The following is a 15,620-nucleotide window of genomic DNA, read 5'->3' on the forward strand; positions in this document are numbered from 1 at the left end:
ACAAAATCTAAAACAACTTATCAATGTAATTGGGGCTTCTTTAGAAAGATGACATTGCACAAATGTAAAAGCTTTTACTTGTTTGTGTCCTGTGAAATGTTAATACAAACAACATGTTATTGGAGCCTTGGAAATGATCACATATTGGTTGGCTAATGAGGACATAATTACAACACAGGGGAAAGACAAAGGAAAGAAGTAGCGATTGACAACGTACGCCTCTAGATTGCACTCATGAGCAGAGCCCTCACTACCTTTCGTAACGGTTTATGCTGGTTTGTCCTTACTTGTTTATGTAATTTACATCGCTCGGTAACCACCATTTTACGTCACTGTTTTACAAATAAACGATAATACTTGTAGGTAAATCATAAAGTAGAGCAAGCAAGGTAGAAGCAGCGCACAGTCATTGGAGTCCGGATCACCAAAATGGAGTATAAAAATATTTTATTCTTCAGCATGGGTAAAAAGGAGACACCAAAGGTACTCCACTGGTGCTTTACCCTCACACAAATCTCTGACTATATAAATCATAAATAAGGTAGATCATAGAAACCCTCATTCATTTGGCTTCCATGCAACATCACCCATTGCAAAAATACGGTAAAAGTACTTATAGCGGTTTGAATCTTTTAAAAACACCTCTACATTTGCATCATTATAAACATCACTTTGGTCCTTATTGTGACTGTTAGTGTATTAAGCACATTTGTGTCACAGATATTTGTTACTGTAGCTCACTACTCATGACGATTACAAACATGTATGGTCAGCGCTGCTGTAGCAGGTTACACTTGAGGAAGTCACACAAAACTGTGTACATCAAATAAAAATATCACTTGTGAGCATTCATGTCTCAGACAGGTCTGCAACCCTCATTTTCATCATTATCTCTTAGCAGAGTGCTTCCACTGCACTAGGAATTCTGGGAAATTACATGCCAATGAGCACACAGTGTCAGAGAACATGTCTGCTTCTGTCAGCAGTGATGGAGTGGATGAGCCACAGATCACTGACCTTATAGCTTCCTCTCCTGCTGCTGCTATCTTCTCAGACTCTGCAATCTTGGGTAGCTCTGCATGATCAGTCCTTGCTATGGAATCATTCAGTCTTTTGTGCTGCCTATCCCAGTTTGCCCTAAGACAGAAAAGAAGAGAAACGAGTTCCCAAAAGCACAAGTACCAATGCAATGCTTCTTTATTGGTCTCCGAACCCTCTTCTCACCTTTTGGGTGAAGCTGGGGGGGATGTTGGGTTGGGAGGCACCCAAGGGGTTTTCTTTTCCCGGACAGGCGGGTGATTCTCTTTCAGCATGAATGCCACGGTCTTCTCTTGAAAATGTGCGCGCTGAGACGGCTCTGTCCGATGCGGCCGGCGAAATCCCTAATGGTAATGGGAGTAGGGGAAAAAAAAGGATCTACCATCAAGAGATTATTTCAAGGACCATGTGTAAGGCTATATTTATTATTATATATTATGGATTGCTTTTCCTTTCCCACACTATATACAAGATCAGCAAGACATTATAAAAATGGGCTTCCACGTTTTGAAGGTACAAATCGCACATATCCGGCCAAACAATCACATTTTGAAGAGAATTTCACAATATAAATTTGTTCCCTTAAACCGATGGCTACTTTTGCTTCTTTGGGCAGTAAATGCGAATCGCATTTCTTGTGGACCTATGAATAAGCGAGCGTTTATCAATTGAACGTTTTCTTTACACTTATCTCGTCTTTATGACAGAGCCAATAAAGATTAAAGGGGCATGGGATTTTCCTTACTCGAGAAACGCTTGTTGAATACAAAATGTGATCATACAAAGGGAGCAGCCAGATTACAAAATCCGTATAAAAAAGTGCCACTCCGGGGGGCCCTTATAATGTGCCCCGATGCTCGCTTTTTTACAAGCTGCATGCGATTGTGGCTCCTGCGGAGCGTCGATCGCGACCCCACACGGAGCCGATCACATGATCGCTCCGAAGAGCAGTCACATGATCACGAGGTGCCGCAGCGTCCGTAGCCACGGAGGTGTCCCGACCAGCTGGCGCTGAAGGGGGATAAGAAATCACAGGCAATACTAGATAAATATTTTTTTTGGCTGCTGCACATTTCGAAAGCCAGCAAGCAAAACAAATATTTAGTGGACTCTTCTCCCAAGCCCCACAAACGAAGGACAAAGCTATTGTGAGGCTCAGCCATGATTATTTACCCAGCCTTCACAGAAAAGTCGCTATCCTCTCCTTTCCTGCTGCAGAGCTTATAAAAGGTCACTTCATATCTGGAATAGGCTTAACAAAAAGGAGCCTTTATACATTAGAAAGGAATAACGAAAAACTTGAAGAAAAAAACCAAAAAAAAACTTCTGAGGTGTCATAGAAAACTCAAGCATTAAATAAAAGGAATTAGTTTATGAATTCTTTCTTACAGTAGTAAGCTGTAATCAATAGGTCTCCGATGTGCAACATTACACAAAACAAACATCTACAGTGGAGTGTAGCTCAGGGGTGGCCAACGCCAATCCTCAAGGGCCACCAACAGGACAGGTTTTAAGGATATTCCTGCTTCAGCACAAGTGACTCAATCAGTGGCTCAGTCTTTGACTTCGACTGAGCCACGTGCGTAAACAGAGATATCCCTGTTGGTGGCTCTTGAGGACTGCAGTTGGCCACCCCTGGTGTAGCTCAATCATGGCAGCAAGACCAATTTGAAGACCTAAACGACTTTCCCCTTCGCTGTGTTTGAAAGCATCAATCCTTTAAAAAAAAAAAAAAACGTACAGTCCTTCCTCTATTGACCAATATATCTAACAAGTTTTTAAAAACGTTTTTAAAGTTGAAAGCTACTGGCATTACTTCCTGTTTCTTTAAAGGGGATTTAAGTGGCCATCAAATAAGAAACTGCATGATGTGGCGGCTTCCTACTGGCTGGAGATTTGGCAGCCATTTTTGTTTTCCCTGCAGGGAGATTTAATCTCAGTAACTTTACTGGTATGCATCTCGGGAACTATGGGGGACCCCTGTTTTTTTTTTTAAATATATATCTGGGGGAATGCTGCTTTAAAAAAAAAACTTAGCTCTGTGCTTGCTGGTGAGTTGGAGCAAGTAAGAATACAAAGTACAGTTTGCCATATGAACACTGCCAACACAGGCCAAGTGCCTTTGTAAAGAACAATTAAATACAAATCAACACACTTAAGGAAAAATAAATACATGGTTGGCAATCTGCTTTAAAAGGGCATTACATAGGTCATTTTGGACGGGGCGGCATGATTGATATTCAGTGCCCCAAGCAGTCAGCCTTGTAAAGAAAATCCTGCCATTCTTAAATAAACTGCAACAGCCAAATGTATGTTTTAAGCATAATTACATGTTACCCCTTTCGCTGTCAGAGGGGACAGCAAAGCATTGCACAGCAAAGGGTTAAGGAAGCTACTTAAACTAAGCAGTTTCATGAACCAATATTGAATGTCTGTTTCCTGTCCTGTGTGTACACATACAGTTGTGATAATGTGTGTATAGATGCGTGCTTTTACACTGCATTGTGTGTGTACCTGCGGTCTCTCTGGAAGCAGCACTCCCTTACTCCTGTGCTGTCCAACTGCAGTCCTCGACAACCCCTTTAAACCACCCGCTTGTATTAAAGCCTCCAGCCCGGATTTAAGGGCCACGCTCCTTTCTGGTGTCGGCAGGTATTCGGCTTCTCTGGCCTCTGTTTGGGTTGCTGTATTCTGAGACTCTGTGGTGTCTGGGGAAGGAATATGCAGTCAAATATTAGGAGAGAAAATCGACAATGCTTTTTTTTTCCTCCCAGAGTGTGTGTGATTCAGGGTAGAAGGAAATCTATACAGAGTTTCTATTGCAACTGGGTTCAACAAAACACAATCATTTCAAAAAGAAAATGCACTAGTAATTGATTACATGGAACCTTGTGCCTTGTGCTACACCTGTAACACAATTTCCACATCAGGTTAATATACCTTGAGGACTTGAACAGGTATTAATATTTCGGACTAGATGGGCCAGAATGAAAAAGGGGATCCAACACGGGTCCTTTAGTGCACTAGAAAACTCCAAGGGGACAGTAACCAAAGTGCCTAAGTGTTGCCGTATAAGTTGACAGGCCTTGAGGCATTTCATGAGGTAGCCATTAGTTAACACACCAAGGACATTACATAGCTACGCAGAATTTGATGATGGATATTCAACATGTGGTCTAATTAATTTATTTTCTGTATATACCGCGGGAAAAGAGAGAATGTAACCCCTGCTCAGCTATATAGTGCAAAGTAGTTGGTGAGTGTAGACAAAGTGCTCAACTGAGAATTGTATCAACATATATCCCAAAGAAAAAGAACTCAGTTATGGTAGCACTCGTTTATCAGATTGTGTTGGTTGTTGTAATTAAAAGTAATCTTTATTTAATTAATAATTAAAATAAGTGGTGCAGAAAGTTAACCAAACAAATATTGTATACAGCAGGGCTGTTTGGGTCCTTGGTTTGAGGCAATTAGTATACCGACTGGTGCTGAACTCACAGAGTATGATTAAGCAAATAATTGCTTCAGGTGTGGGCTCTCTCAGGAACTCGAAGTGCTGTAACGTATATATAGAGTTTACTTAAATATATAGCCTCTGTGCCAAAACGTAACAGTAGTATGTCGCTTGATGTTAAAGCCTTAGAATTGCAGTGGTATAGCAATGCTATTTAGCCATGTGCCAAAGCATAACATAACAATTGTATTAGGGAAGTATATAGTGTTCAGTGAAGTTAATCATAGTATACCAGTATAACCTCTTGTGAGAGGCTAAGAACAAAATAAATGATTATCTATGTTTGATCTGAAGAGAACATCCCGTGGGTAGTCATGCGCGGTGCTGTACTGCACTCACCAAGTCTGGCAGAAGAGCCAAAGCTAACTACAGGCTATATATACGTCTGGAACCAGTATCCTCATAAAATTGCAACATTATATATGGTCTATGCAGCTTTGTGGGTAGCTAGCTGATGTTGCCAAGTATGTGAGATTCTTTGTTGACCATCGTTTCGCGTGAACGCTTTATCAAGACTGACAGGCTAGTAATTTTATAACAGTCGGTATACTAATTGCGTCAAACCAAGGAGCCACACAGCCCTTCTCTATACAATATTTGTTTGGTTTACTTTCTGCACCACTTAGTTTAATTATTAATTAAATAAAGATTACTTGGTGCTACTATAGCATGCAGTCTACCGGTGATCTGTGGCCCACTTCTGTCAGTTTAACCCTAACGTGCATTCTGTCAGTTTAACCCTGACGTGCATTCTGTCAGTTTAACCCTAACGTCCATTCTGTCAGTTTAACCCTAACGAGCATTGTCAGTTTAACCCTAACGTCCATTCTGTCAGTTTAACCCTAACGTCCATTCTGTCAGTTTAACCCTAACGTCCATTCTGTCAGTTTAACCCTAACGTCCATTCTGTCAGTTTAACCCTAACGTCCATTCTGTCAGTTTAACCCTGACGTGCATTCTGTCAGTTTAACCCTAACGTCCATTCTGTCAGTTTAACCCCAACGTGCATTCTGTCAGTTTAACCCTAACGTGCATTCTGTCAGTTTAACCCTAACGTGCATTCTGTCAGTTTAACCCTAACGTGCATTCTGTCAGTTTAACCCTGACGTGCATTCTGTCAGTTTAACCCTGACGTGCATTCTGTCAGTTTAACCCTGACGTGCATTCTGTCAGTTTAACCCTAACGTGCATTCTGTCAGTTTAACCCTAACGTGCATTCTGTCAGTTTAACCCTGACGTGCATTCTGTCAGTTTAACCCTGACGTGCATTCTGTCAGTTTAACCCTGACGTGCATTCTGTCAGTTTAACCCTGACGTGCATTCTGTCAGTTTAACCCTGACGTGCATTCTGTCAGTTTAACCCTGACGTGCATTCTGTCAGTTTAACCCTGACGTGCATTCTGTCAGTTTAACCCTGACGTGCATTCTGTCAGTTTAACCCTGACGTGCATTCTGTCAGTTTAACCCTGACGTGCATTCTGTCAGTTTAACCCTGACGTGCATTCTGTCAGTTTAACCCTGACGTGCATTCTGTCAGTTTAACCCTGACATGCATTCTGTCAGTTTAACCCTGCGTGCATTCTGTCAGTTTAACCCTCATTTGAATTCCTATAGTCAGTACACTGCAAACTAAGGGGCTTATGCAGAGAGGAACGTTAAAAAAGTTTAAAATGGCTGTAAAATAGCCACAGATTTGCCGTTAGTGAAGGTGTTATGCAGAGAACGTCGTTAACTCATTTCGGCAAAAAACTGCAAATTGCCAACTTTTCCTGGCTATTTGAAACTCGCCATACTAATGCACATATTGGCGTGTTCCAGCGATTCGTAGCTTCTGGAATACAACGCTATATTAGCATGGCGAGTTTCAGGTTCTCGCCACGAGTTTGGCAAGTTTTACAGCTCTGAAAAAATTTCTGAGCACTTTTAAAAATCGCGCCATTTTCTCCTGAGTTTAAGGATTTCTGGCTAGTTTTTTCGCCAGAAGATGGTGCTATTTCCTTATCTATGCTCTCTGCATGAGCCCCTAAGTTTGTGCGAAATTGTAGAACTGGTGTTCTTTTTTTGTCACGGAAATACCTATGAACACAACAGTGACTCTTACTTTGGATGCCAAAATACGCATTTTGAAGAAAATGAGAGGCGTTCCTAATGAGCTATTTCAATCACACCTTGATCACATTTGCTGGAAAGTGCTAAGAAAGGATGCAGAAGATTTGTTTTTACAATTTCTTAAAGACATACAAAGTGTTTATCGTTACAAACCAATGAGCAATATTGTTCCTTTGTAGTATAATAAAAACCAATACATACCATATAGTTCCTTTGTTTAGTAGATAAAGTAGACTGCACGCTATAGTAGAACAGTAGAAGTAGAATGCACGCTATAGTAGAACAGTAGAAGTAGAATGCACGCTATAGTAGAACAGTAGAAGTAGACTGCACGCTATAGTAGAACAGTAGAAGTAGACTGCACGCTATAGTAGAACAGTAGTAGTAGACTGCATGCTATAGTAGAACAGTAGAAGTAGAATGCACGCTATAGTAGAACAGTAGAAGTAGAATGCACGCTATAGTAGAACAGTAGAAGTAGACTGCATGCTATAGTAGAACAGTAGAAGTAGACTGCACGCTATAGTAGCACCGATTACTTTTAATTACAACCAACACAATTAGATAAACGAGTGCTACCATAACGGGGTTCTTTTTCTTTGGTATATAATTTCTTTTCTGACCAATACAATTACAGTGTTCAATTATCTCTATTATCTCTCCAATTAACGGTTTTACTGGCAAGGCTTTAACATACAAGGTAAACACTTCTTACCAACCACAAGTGATCTCCTTACATCTGCCCACTTCTCTTCCCGGGGCTCTCGCTGCTTGTGGACAGGAGGGGGACATTTCTTCTCTCTGCTGGGAGACCCAGCATGCGGTTCACGGGTAGATCCCTTTCTGGTGGACGGAGACCGACTTGCAGCTGCATTCGGTGTATTCGCTTTTCTAGTGCGGGATAACATTTTGCCTTCAAGAAGAATGTCCAAATCCTACAGGGGCATCAAGATGTGTTATTTCATTGCAATTAGTTCAGAGAGGTACATTTCAGGTATTCTTGTATTGAAAGCTGGTGTCAAGAGTTCTCAGCAGGTGGTGTGGGTTTTGTAGAAGTCATCTAGCCTCATTAATTAGACCCTGCATTCTGTCAACACTTAGCAGGCAGATTTAAATCTGCAGACCAAGCAACATCCTACATGTGTGTTGTTTCAATAAATCAGTTCTGTAGTATGAGAAAAAATACTTGTAGAATTTTTTAAAAACAACTCTGAATGACATTTTGAATGTATTATAATGTAACACACCTTTTTTGTTTCTATAGCAACCAATTACAAAGTCACACTGACTGCAGAAAACTCCTCTGCAGCCATTTAGTAAACAACCGCGACATCGATCGGCAACGTAGCTAATTACTTATCATTGCGTGGACTGTATTGATGCACATATTAAAAAGGAATTTAAAAAAAACAAAAACCTTGGACGGCTGCTTTAAGCTTTAGCTCTTTCAGAAGGAAAGATACATCAGAGACATATCAGCAACAGATACACAAAATGCAAAGAAACTAATAAAACTATAAAGTCGCAGCAGAGTATCGCTCTCAGCTCCTAGAAACAGCTAATCAGCTTAAATTAGGCATAAGATCTCGCTCACTGGAAACATTTTAGTCTGAGTATTACAATCATTTTCATTTTATTTACATAGGAGCCGGTTGTTTTGTTCATTTATTCTCAAAGAAATACTTCGCTGAGATGATGCATTGCAAAGGGAAGGGAAGGCTTGTGGCCTTTGTGGCTTAGGAACCATGACAAAACTAGGGTATGTGCAGCTCAAAGGGCATATTCATTAGTGTGAGGGTCATATTTAAGAAACTAGTTAGTGTTCTAAATTTGACACAAACTGTATTAATCCCTCACCTAGGACTTAGTTGGTGGAAGTGGAGGAAAAAGAGGGACAGGAACACAATGTGATGCAAACCAATTTAGCAAGTGCTGCACTGAGCTCCTCCACTGCTAATATCCAAAACACACTGATGGCAAGAGCCAGATGTTCAGCATAATGATCTCTATCTGCGGAGCCGGACGCCTCTGCGCAAACGCTGGATACGGCGGGCGCTTCTGCGCACGCTTTGGCTCGCGGAGACAGCCACTTCTGCAGTCCGACGGCCTCTTCTGCCAACAATTATGTCACTTCCGTTGCATTACCTTCGTCTCCATGAAGGAGATTTGTGCCAGCAAAAAAGTTTCACTTAAAAAAAACAAAAAAAACACCTACGTTACCTCAACTTGCTGGAGAATGGATATGATGGTGTTTGAAGCTGTGAGCTCACTTCCTGCCTCAACCTTTGCAGTGCAGAGGGAGAGCTGGCGGATGAGTTGCCCAAGTTCCTTGTAGAGAGCTGGAACCTGCTGCTCCCCTCGCTCACTCAACTGAGTGACAAACAGCTGCAGTGCCCGGATGGCTCCTCTGTGGACAGCAACCAGTCTGGACATAGTGCGAGACTGAAAAAGACAATTACCAAGTGTTGCTAATAGCATTAGTGGAAGCAACCAGGCGAGATGGGGCTGGTCACCTCTTCACTGACAGATTTTTGCAACACATTGTTTTGCAGTGAAATGATTACGGGACATATTTTCTAAGCAGTGTTATTCCAAAAGACACCTTCTGGTGACAGAAGGCACCTTACCGGCCATTTAAGTGCACAGGCTGTAAGGAGTTTTGCGGAGTAGAACTGCTTACAATATAATAGATGGACAAAACTAGAGCCACATTTACCCAGTATGCTCTCCTTTATCCATTTCCATGTTATGACATGGGTCTATTACCCCTTTCCTATAAGATTTGATTTATATGTTAGAAAACAGCATGGAATTGGGTGACTCATTTGATGAGTGGCAACCTAGGATAAAAACAAATGGCTATCCATCATCGTTTTGCCAAGGTGGGGACACTACCAGCTTGGAGTTCGAGTTTTGACCCCACAAAAACTTTTGATCTAGATTCTCTCCGGCCAGTACTGAAAGCCAAAGCATTCTGGGTAAGGTCAACTAAATGTATTTATTCTAAACTCAATTAGAATTATTGCTGTGTGAGAGAATCTCCATGTGAGATTTAGGTGACTTAACTACAGTTATTTCTTTAGGAAAGGTCACGTGACTATCGGACACAGACTCTGCATAAATTTCTTTCAGCAGTGTGAAATCGTCCGGTGAATTGTGCCGTGCTCATGCCCAGATTGTTTCTCTGACTCATGCTTTCTACATTTGCCATATATTTATATATAAACCCAATGATTGGTATATTAGTATCCCAGATCATCCATATTTTGCTTTATCATCTCATCCATTTTACTGAATGTATCGGAGGTCAGAAGGTGTCCGACCATTCACTGAAACGTCAGAGTGCAAACTGCAGTCGGTCTCTCCCAAAAACAGATATGACAAAGTGCCAGCATTTTGGTCTTAACAAGGCTAATTAAATGTTGGCAGCAGCATATTCTACTATACGTATCCATGCAACTCGACAGAAACCAATCACCCCCTTACCTTCTTTGTGTGCTTGATTTTTTGGGGGCTGAGTTGCTCCAAATCATTTTGGATTTCTTTCACCTGTTCATTAAAAAGAACAAAAAAAGTGAATAGGAGGGGAAACAAACAAGACAAAAACGCATACGTTTTTATCACACAGAATAACCGAGTCAGTTATTGAAAGACTGTTCTTACAGAAGCTGCACAAATAACTTTGTAACGAGAAAAGCCAAACATGTAAAACAAGGTGCTGTGGGCATTCTACTCTTAGGCTACGGCCCCGCTGTCAGCTCCAGCATTTTTGATTATTAAGCTCGGCTAACACGGTACAGATACCTCTACATATATATTTTTATTTATTTTTAAGTGCGCTTGGATTGCCTCTTTAGCCTCTCTTAAAGATGGTGGATATCAGTTGAACTCCTTCACTGCAGTGCACAACATGCTGTTGGATGGCAGAAGTTAATACCTGCTGTTGGAGAACATAAAGCATTCTAGCAGAGCGTGTTGCTCGCTCCTGCTGGCGGATGCGACCCCGAGCTTCTTCATCAGGATCCAATACGTCCCCGGAGTGTTCTAAAAGAAAACATACTCATTTATAGAGGTTGCCACTGCCTTCTAACCCCACTCTGTGCTTTAAACTTTAAGTAGGCAAGAAAAAAAAAAATGTATGTAGCACTCAAGGAATCGAACACAATGTTTAGAGTTTAGTGGAAGACAAAAAAAACGATAGCGCTTCAGGGCAGCAGCCATTTAGTCAGATCCCCCCCCTGGGAAAGGGCTGCTGCCCAGAAACATAAGTTCTGGTTTTTGTGTCCTGCACTAAGCTCGAAGCCAGGGGTGCGCAAAGTGGGAGGAGCGGCGGCTACAGAGATCCCGCGCCATCCCCCAAGGCATTTAAATTAAGTGCTGGGGGGACCGCGCGAGGCCTCTGCAGCTTCTCCTACCTGATATTCGGCGATGCGTCGCCATGGTAACCGGCGGCATACGACGCTGTGGGGTCACGTGACGTCACATGACCCCGCACGTCATTTGACGACGGAGTCTTGCAGGAGGGGGCGCGAGTTGGGAGGTAAGAAGGCAAGGGAAGGGGTGGGGGGGGGGGGCGCAGGGTCAAAAAAAACTTTACGCACCCCTGATCTGGGCAAATGCATTTTGTATCATACATTGTACTTGATTCTTTCAGTGTGCTGCATAAATGTCTCCTTGCCTACATATATCCATGGGTAGTGTGGACAGGACTACCCTGTATGTTCTATGTCTTTATAAATGTGGAGTGCAGCCTATACCCATTTCTTTCAACTGTAAGGGGCAAAAGCTACAGAGTAGATGTTGGTTCACCTTACAGTAATGCAACATGTTTTACAGAATAAAGGATCTAGGTCCTTAAAGACTTTAGAAAGATCAGTTCCTCTGCATCTATCCTGTACTATTTTCTTGATCCAGAGCAAGAAATAATCCTATACAGCAGGTGGCAAATAGAGTCAAAAGAACCTCAGATAAAAATCCAGAGTGAGGTTGTAAAAAGCATAACGCGAAACGATCGTCGACGGGGGCTTTTTTAAATGTGGCAATAACAGCTTATTACTTAAGACAGCAAACAGGGTTTGATTATTTAGCTTAAGGTTGCGATCTCTGAGGTGAACGGCTTGTAACGCCATCAATATAGACTAATTGAGCAGGAGCTTGAGTCTCTGATAATTACCGAGAGGGCTAGCAGTTCAGCTGCAGGAGAAATCTTCCCTGCAGAAATAGAGCAGTGACACACAGCCGTGATACCGGAGGTGAGAGGCTCAGCATGCCATTTCCACTTGATAGGTTTTTTCCACGTGAGAAGAGCGGATAGAAGCCTCACCAAACTGATATATTGGCATATGAATATTCCGCAGCATTAAGCAGTGACACACAGCCGGAATACCGGGGGTGAGAGACTCCGCATGCCATTACTACTTGATAGGTTCTATCCACGTGAGAATAGCGGATAGAAGCCCCATGAAACCAATATATTGGTATTTGAATATTCTGTACTCCGGATAGAGCAAGCATATATGCTAGCTCACTGTCACCTCAGTATATACTATATGCTATCTATGCATTACAGTGTGCTATTTGCCACATGAGTGTATGGCTTTAACACTATTTATACTACTCCCTCCCCTCTCCCCCCGACCAGAGGGAATATTATATCTCATACCTGCTAGCTGCAGTTCACATCTCTGATGACTATAAGCAATTTGATATTACCACACTATAAGACCAACAATAGGGGTCTATTTGCAAGTTGTGATCAGTCAACTGCTGGCATTGTTCCAGCTTGGACTCACACAGAGTCTTTTTAATATAGAGCACGTCTAAGAGGTAAATTAAGGTTTCAGTACCTTAGAACTAAGTTTTTAGGCTACCTGCAACACTTTTGACAGAGTGAGGTTGACCTTGGCAGCCCACGGGACTTTCTACTGTTTATTTGTATCCCAGATTAAGATTTGACAGATGTAAATAGTGTGGTTCCCTTTTGGAAAGCAATGCTGCTTCAAATTCGTTCACCATTATTGTTACTACTTTCTCTGGAAGCACATTTTTACATCTAAAAACCTTCTTGAGATAGTTTTTTGTTATGCCCTCTCAGTAAAACGGAAGCCAGGACCTCAGTTTACCTCTCTGTGCCAGCTCTTCGATTTTCTGCATGTAGGTGCGCAGCTCTTCTTGCAGACGCTTCACCTCCTGCTCACTTTCCTCAGCCTCTGCTTTGGGGCTGGTCCTGTTCCCAGGCCCTGGATCACGGGTAGGTGGAGAGTCCAACATGCATGACTGCATCCTGTTTCTATCTGCGGTGTACACGTAGACCCGAGCACCTGACCTGGTCACTTCGGCTTTTGATGCATTGTTGGGACGGCTGCTTGTCTTCGGAGGTTGAGGTTTTGCTTTGACCTTTTCAGTGGCATGTGGAGGAAGAGCCTTGTGTCCTTGTGGTTTTTGCTTAATCTCCAGTTTCTCTCCAAGGTGCTTTCGTTTCACATCTCGCTTGGCAAGTTGGACAGCGTGGTTGAGCCGTTCTTCTGATACGACTGTGAAGGACACAGAAGGGGAGGGATTTCTCAACACATCCCGCTCTGCTAAATCCTCTACTGGCTGGCGAGGTGTGCTCAGTTTCTCTATTGTAATCGGACAAGGGCTGAAAAATCGGGCGGCCAAATTAGCTGGGTGAGAAATAACGTCCCGATTGAACTGGAGCTACAAAGCAAAATGACACAATACATGACAGGTTACAGTGTTATTAGCCTGAACTGTACCCCTCGCGAGTACCGGGTTATTCCTGAACAAAATGTATTGAACTCACATAATAAAAAGGAATCGGCCTACCCTTTTAGCTTAAGTTTCATCATTTCAGATGTGAAAAGGTTTCAAAGTTAACCTCTTCACTGCTATAGGGGCCAGTGAAGCACTGGATGAATGTAATACAATGCACACACAGCACGGGCCTGGCCTTCATGAAGAGAAATGTGTTGCATCTGCTTCTAGCAGCAAAGAGGTTAGGTCTGAAAGCCTCAATTTAAACAGCTCAAAAACAAATTATATGGGATAGACGGGTCCCTATTTAGTAAGCAATGCTTTTCCATAGGACACCCACCCCCGCTTCGGAGGAGACCATCCGCTTGAATGAGCCATGTTTACCAAGCAGTGCTAAAAGTTGTCTTAGGAAGTTGGCGCGGCTTAGTAAATATGTTTCACAATGCATTATCCTTTCATTAGGGCTGTGTTTTCCAACTCCAGTCCTCAGGGAACCCCAACAGGTCAGGTCTTAAGGATATCCCCGCTCCAGCACAGGTGGGTCAATCAGCGACTCAGTCATTTTGACTGAGCCACCTGTGCTGGAGCAGGGATATCCTTAAGACCTGACGGGGTTCCACGACGACTGAAGTTGGGAAACACTGCATTAGTGGTTCATATCGATTAAAAGAATGCTGCAGTGATTCTAAAGAGGACATTAACGCTTGAAAGAAATTATCCTGAGTAATCTTTATCCATAGACCTGAGCAAATATTACCTATAAATATTGGTTAATTCCCTCCAAGTGTTGGTCTAGTTGTGATTTGCCACAAATAAAGTCTAGTTTTAGTAAAAAGGTGTGAGACTTATATGTCCTGTAGTGCAGGTCTTACTTTGTGTATTCTCCCTTGGAAAACAGAACAACTTGATGGGATTTTCATTTGTAATAATACTCGTGTTAACTGCTCATCTGCCATTATTTTTTAACTGGAGAAAAAAAGTGTCATGATCACAGCAAACTATAGAAGGCCACATTTCATACCACATTTTGTACCCAGATAATTTCTGAAATCCCACATCCGGATAATTTATCACGTCTCTCTCGAGCTCTGCTCTTTCCCGTGTTAATTCTAATTACCAACCTGAGTTTGGGGATGTGAGGGCTTCCATAATCCCTGCAACTGGTGGCTTCCATTGTGTGGTGAAATATTTATGCCGGATAAGTCCAGCTTTGATGTTCTTGGGTAATGCTGAAAATCCAAAGCCATCGTTACACCTTTGGAGAAACACAAAAAAAAGCAGAAGATGAGCATGGAGCCCAGTGTATGCCCTCGATCAATGCTTCTCAGTCTCGCTCTACCACAATGTTTATACATCACATCCCATCTGGATTTTATTTTTCACCTCGATTTTAACTACCGTAGTAAAAATCAGAATCCCATTCTCAACACGGCAGCTGCCTTTCTGAGACGTCTAGAGGGTCTCTTTCATATCAGAAATCTCACTAATAATGGATAAATCGATATAATGGTTCCCAGCACTCAGTATGAAAAAACAGACACAAGGGTCAATATGTGAATGAAAATGATATATTCAAGAGTAATACAGATCAAAAGCCAACCCTAATGGGGGCTAGGTAGGAATTAAGCATTGAACTAATCAGTAAACAATGGGTAAAAAAATGGATTACCTTGACCAGGCCGTTTGTTATACGTTGTCCTTTTTCACTCCCCCCCCCCCCCCCCGTTTTTTACTATGTTTTGTTCCCTATGTATTCCCTCCATCCCCCTCACCCCTTTTTTTTAGGGGTCCCTCTCTGTGCCCGTGCACCACTACATTTATTTTCTTATTGTTTCACATCACCTGTGGTGGAGTGCTGCCTTTCTCACATACTTTTTGTATCACTAATAATGGGTTGCAGTGTAGAAGTGTTCATTTGCAGACCTGTCATATTAATTTTTATTTTTCAGCCAATCTTACATGTTTTAGCTCTGATTGGTATCAATATTTTCCCATTAAAAAAAAAATTGAATATTCACCAAACCGCATTTATTGCATCGCCCGATGACATTTCTAGATATGTGAACCTCCAAGTACTTGTCAGTGGGGTTTTTGGGAGCTGACTTATATCAGTGAGACGAGGCCAGTCTGAATTTGTTTTAGGATTTGCTAACCCACAGTAGACAAGAGATATCGTCATGTATGTAACACGTGAAGGACAGGC

The 15,620-nt window shown here is 42.1% G+C and overlaps 1 protein-coding gene across 4 annotated transcripts in view; it reads right to left on the reverse strand.

Annotated features, from left to right (window-relative positions):
- Positions 1 to 15,620, reverse strand: part of KIAA0753 (KIAA0753 ortholog) — a 78,589-nt gene that overhangs the window by 19,641 nt on the left and 43,328 nt on the right. For all 4 annotated transcript variants that reach the window (XM_075594418.1, XM_075594419.1, XM_075594420.1 and 1 more), the window contains 9 exons: positions 14,539 to 14,672; positions 12,784 to 13,360; positions 10,599 to 10,705; positions 10,148 to 10,210; positions 8,882 to 9,103; positions 7,377 to 7,596; positions 3,553 to 3,746; positions 1,225 to 1,382; positions 1,018 to 1,137 (listed from right to left, as the gene is read on the reverse strand). In XM_075594418.1, the coding sequence (XP_075450533.1) occupies positions 1,018 to 1,137; positions 1,225 to 1,382; positions 3,553 to 3,746; positions 7,377 to 7,596; positions 8,882 to 9,103; positions 10,148 to 10,210; positions 10,599 to 10,705; positions 12,784 to 13,360; positions 14,539 to 14,672 (1,795 nt within the window). The remainder of the gene's footprint in view (positions 1 to 1,017; positions 1,138 to 1,224; positions 1,383 to 3,552; positions 3,747 to 7,376; positions 7,597 to 8,881; positions 9,104 to 10,147; positions 10,211 to 10,598; positions 10,706 to 12,783; positions 13,361 to 14,538; positions 14,673 to 15,620) is intronic.

The sequence above is a fragment of the Ascaphus truei genome, chromosome 3 (assembly GCF_040206685.1).
Source record: "Ascaphus truei isolate aAscTru1 chromosome 3, aAscTru1.hap1, whole genome shotgun sequence".
Lineage (NCBI taxonomy): Eukaryota > Metazoa > Chordata > Amphibia > Anura > Ascaphidae > Ascaphus > Ascaphus truei.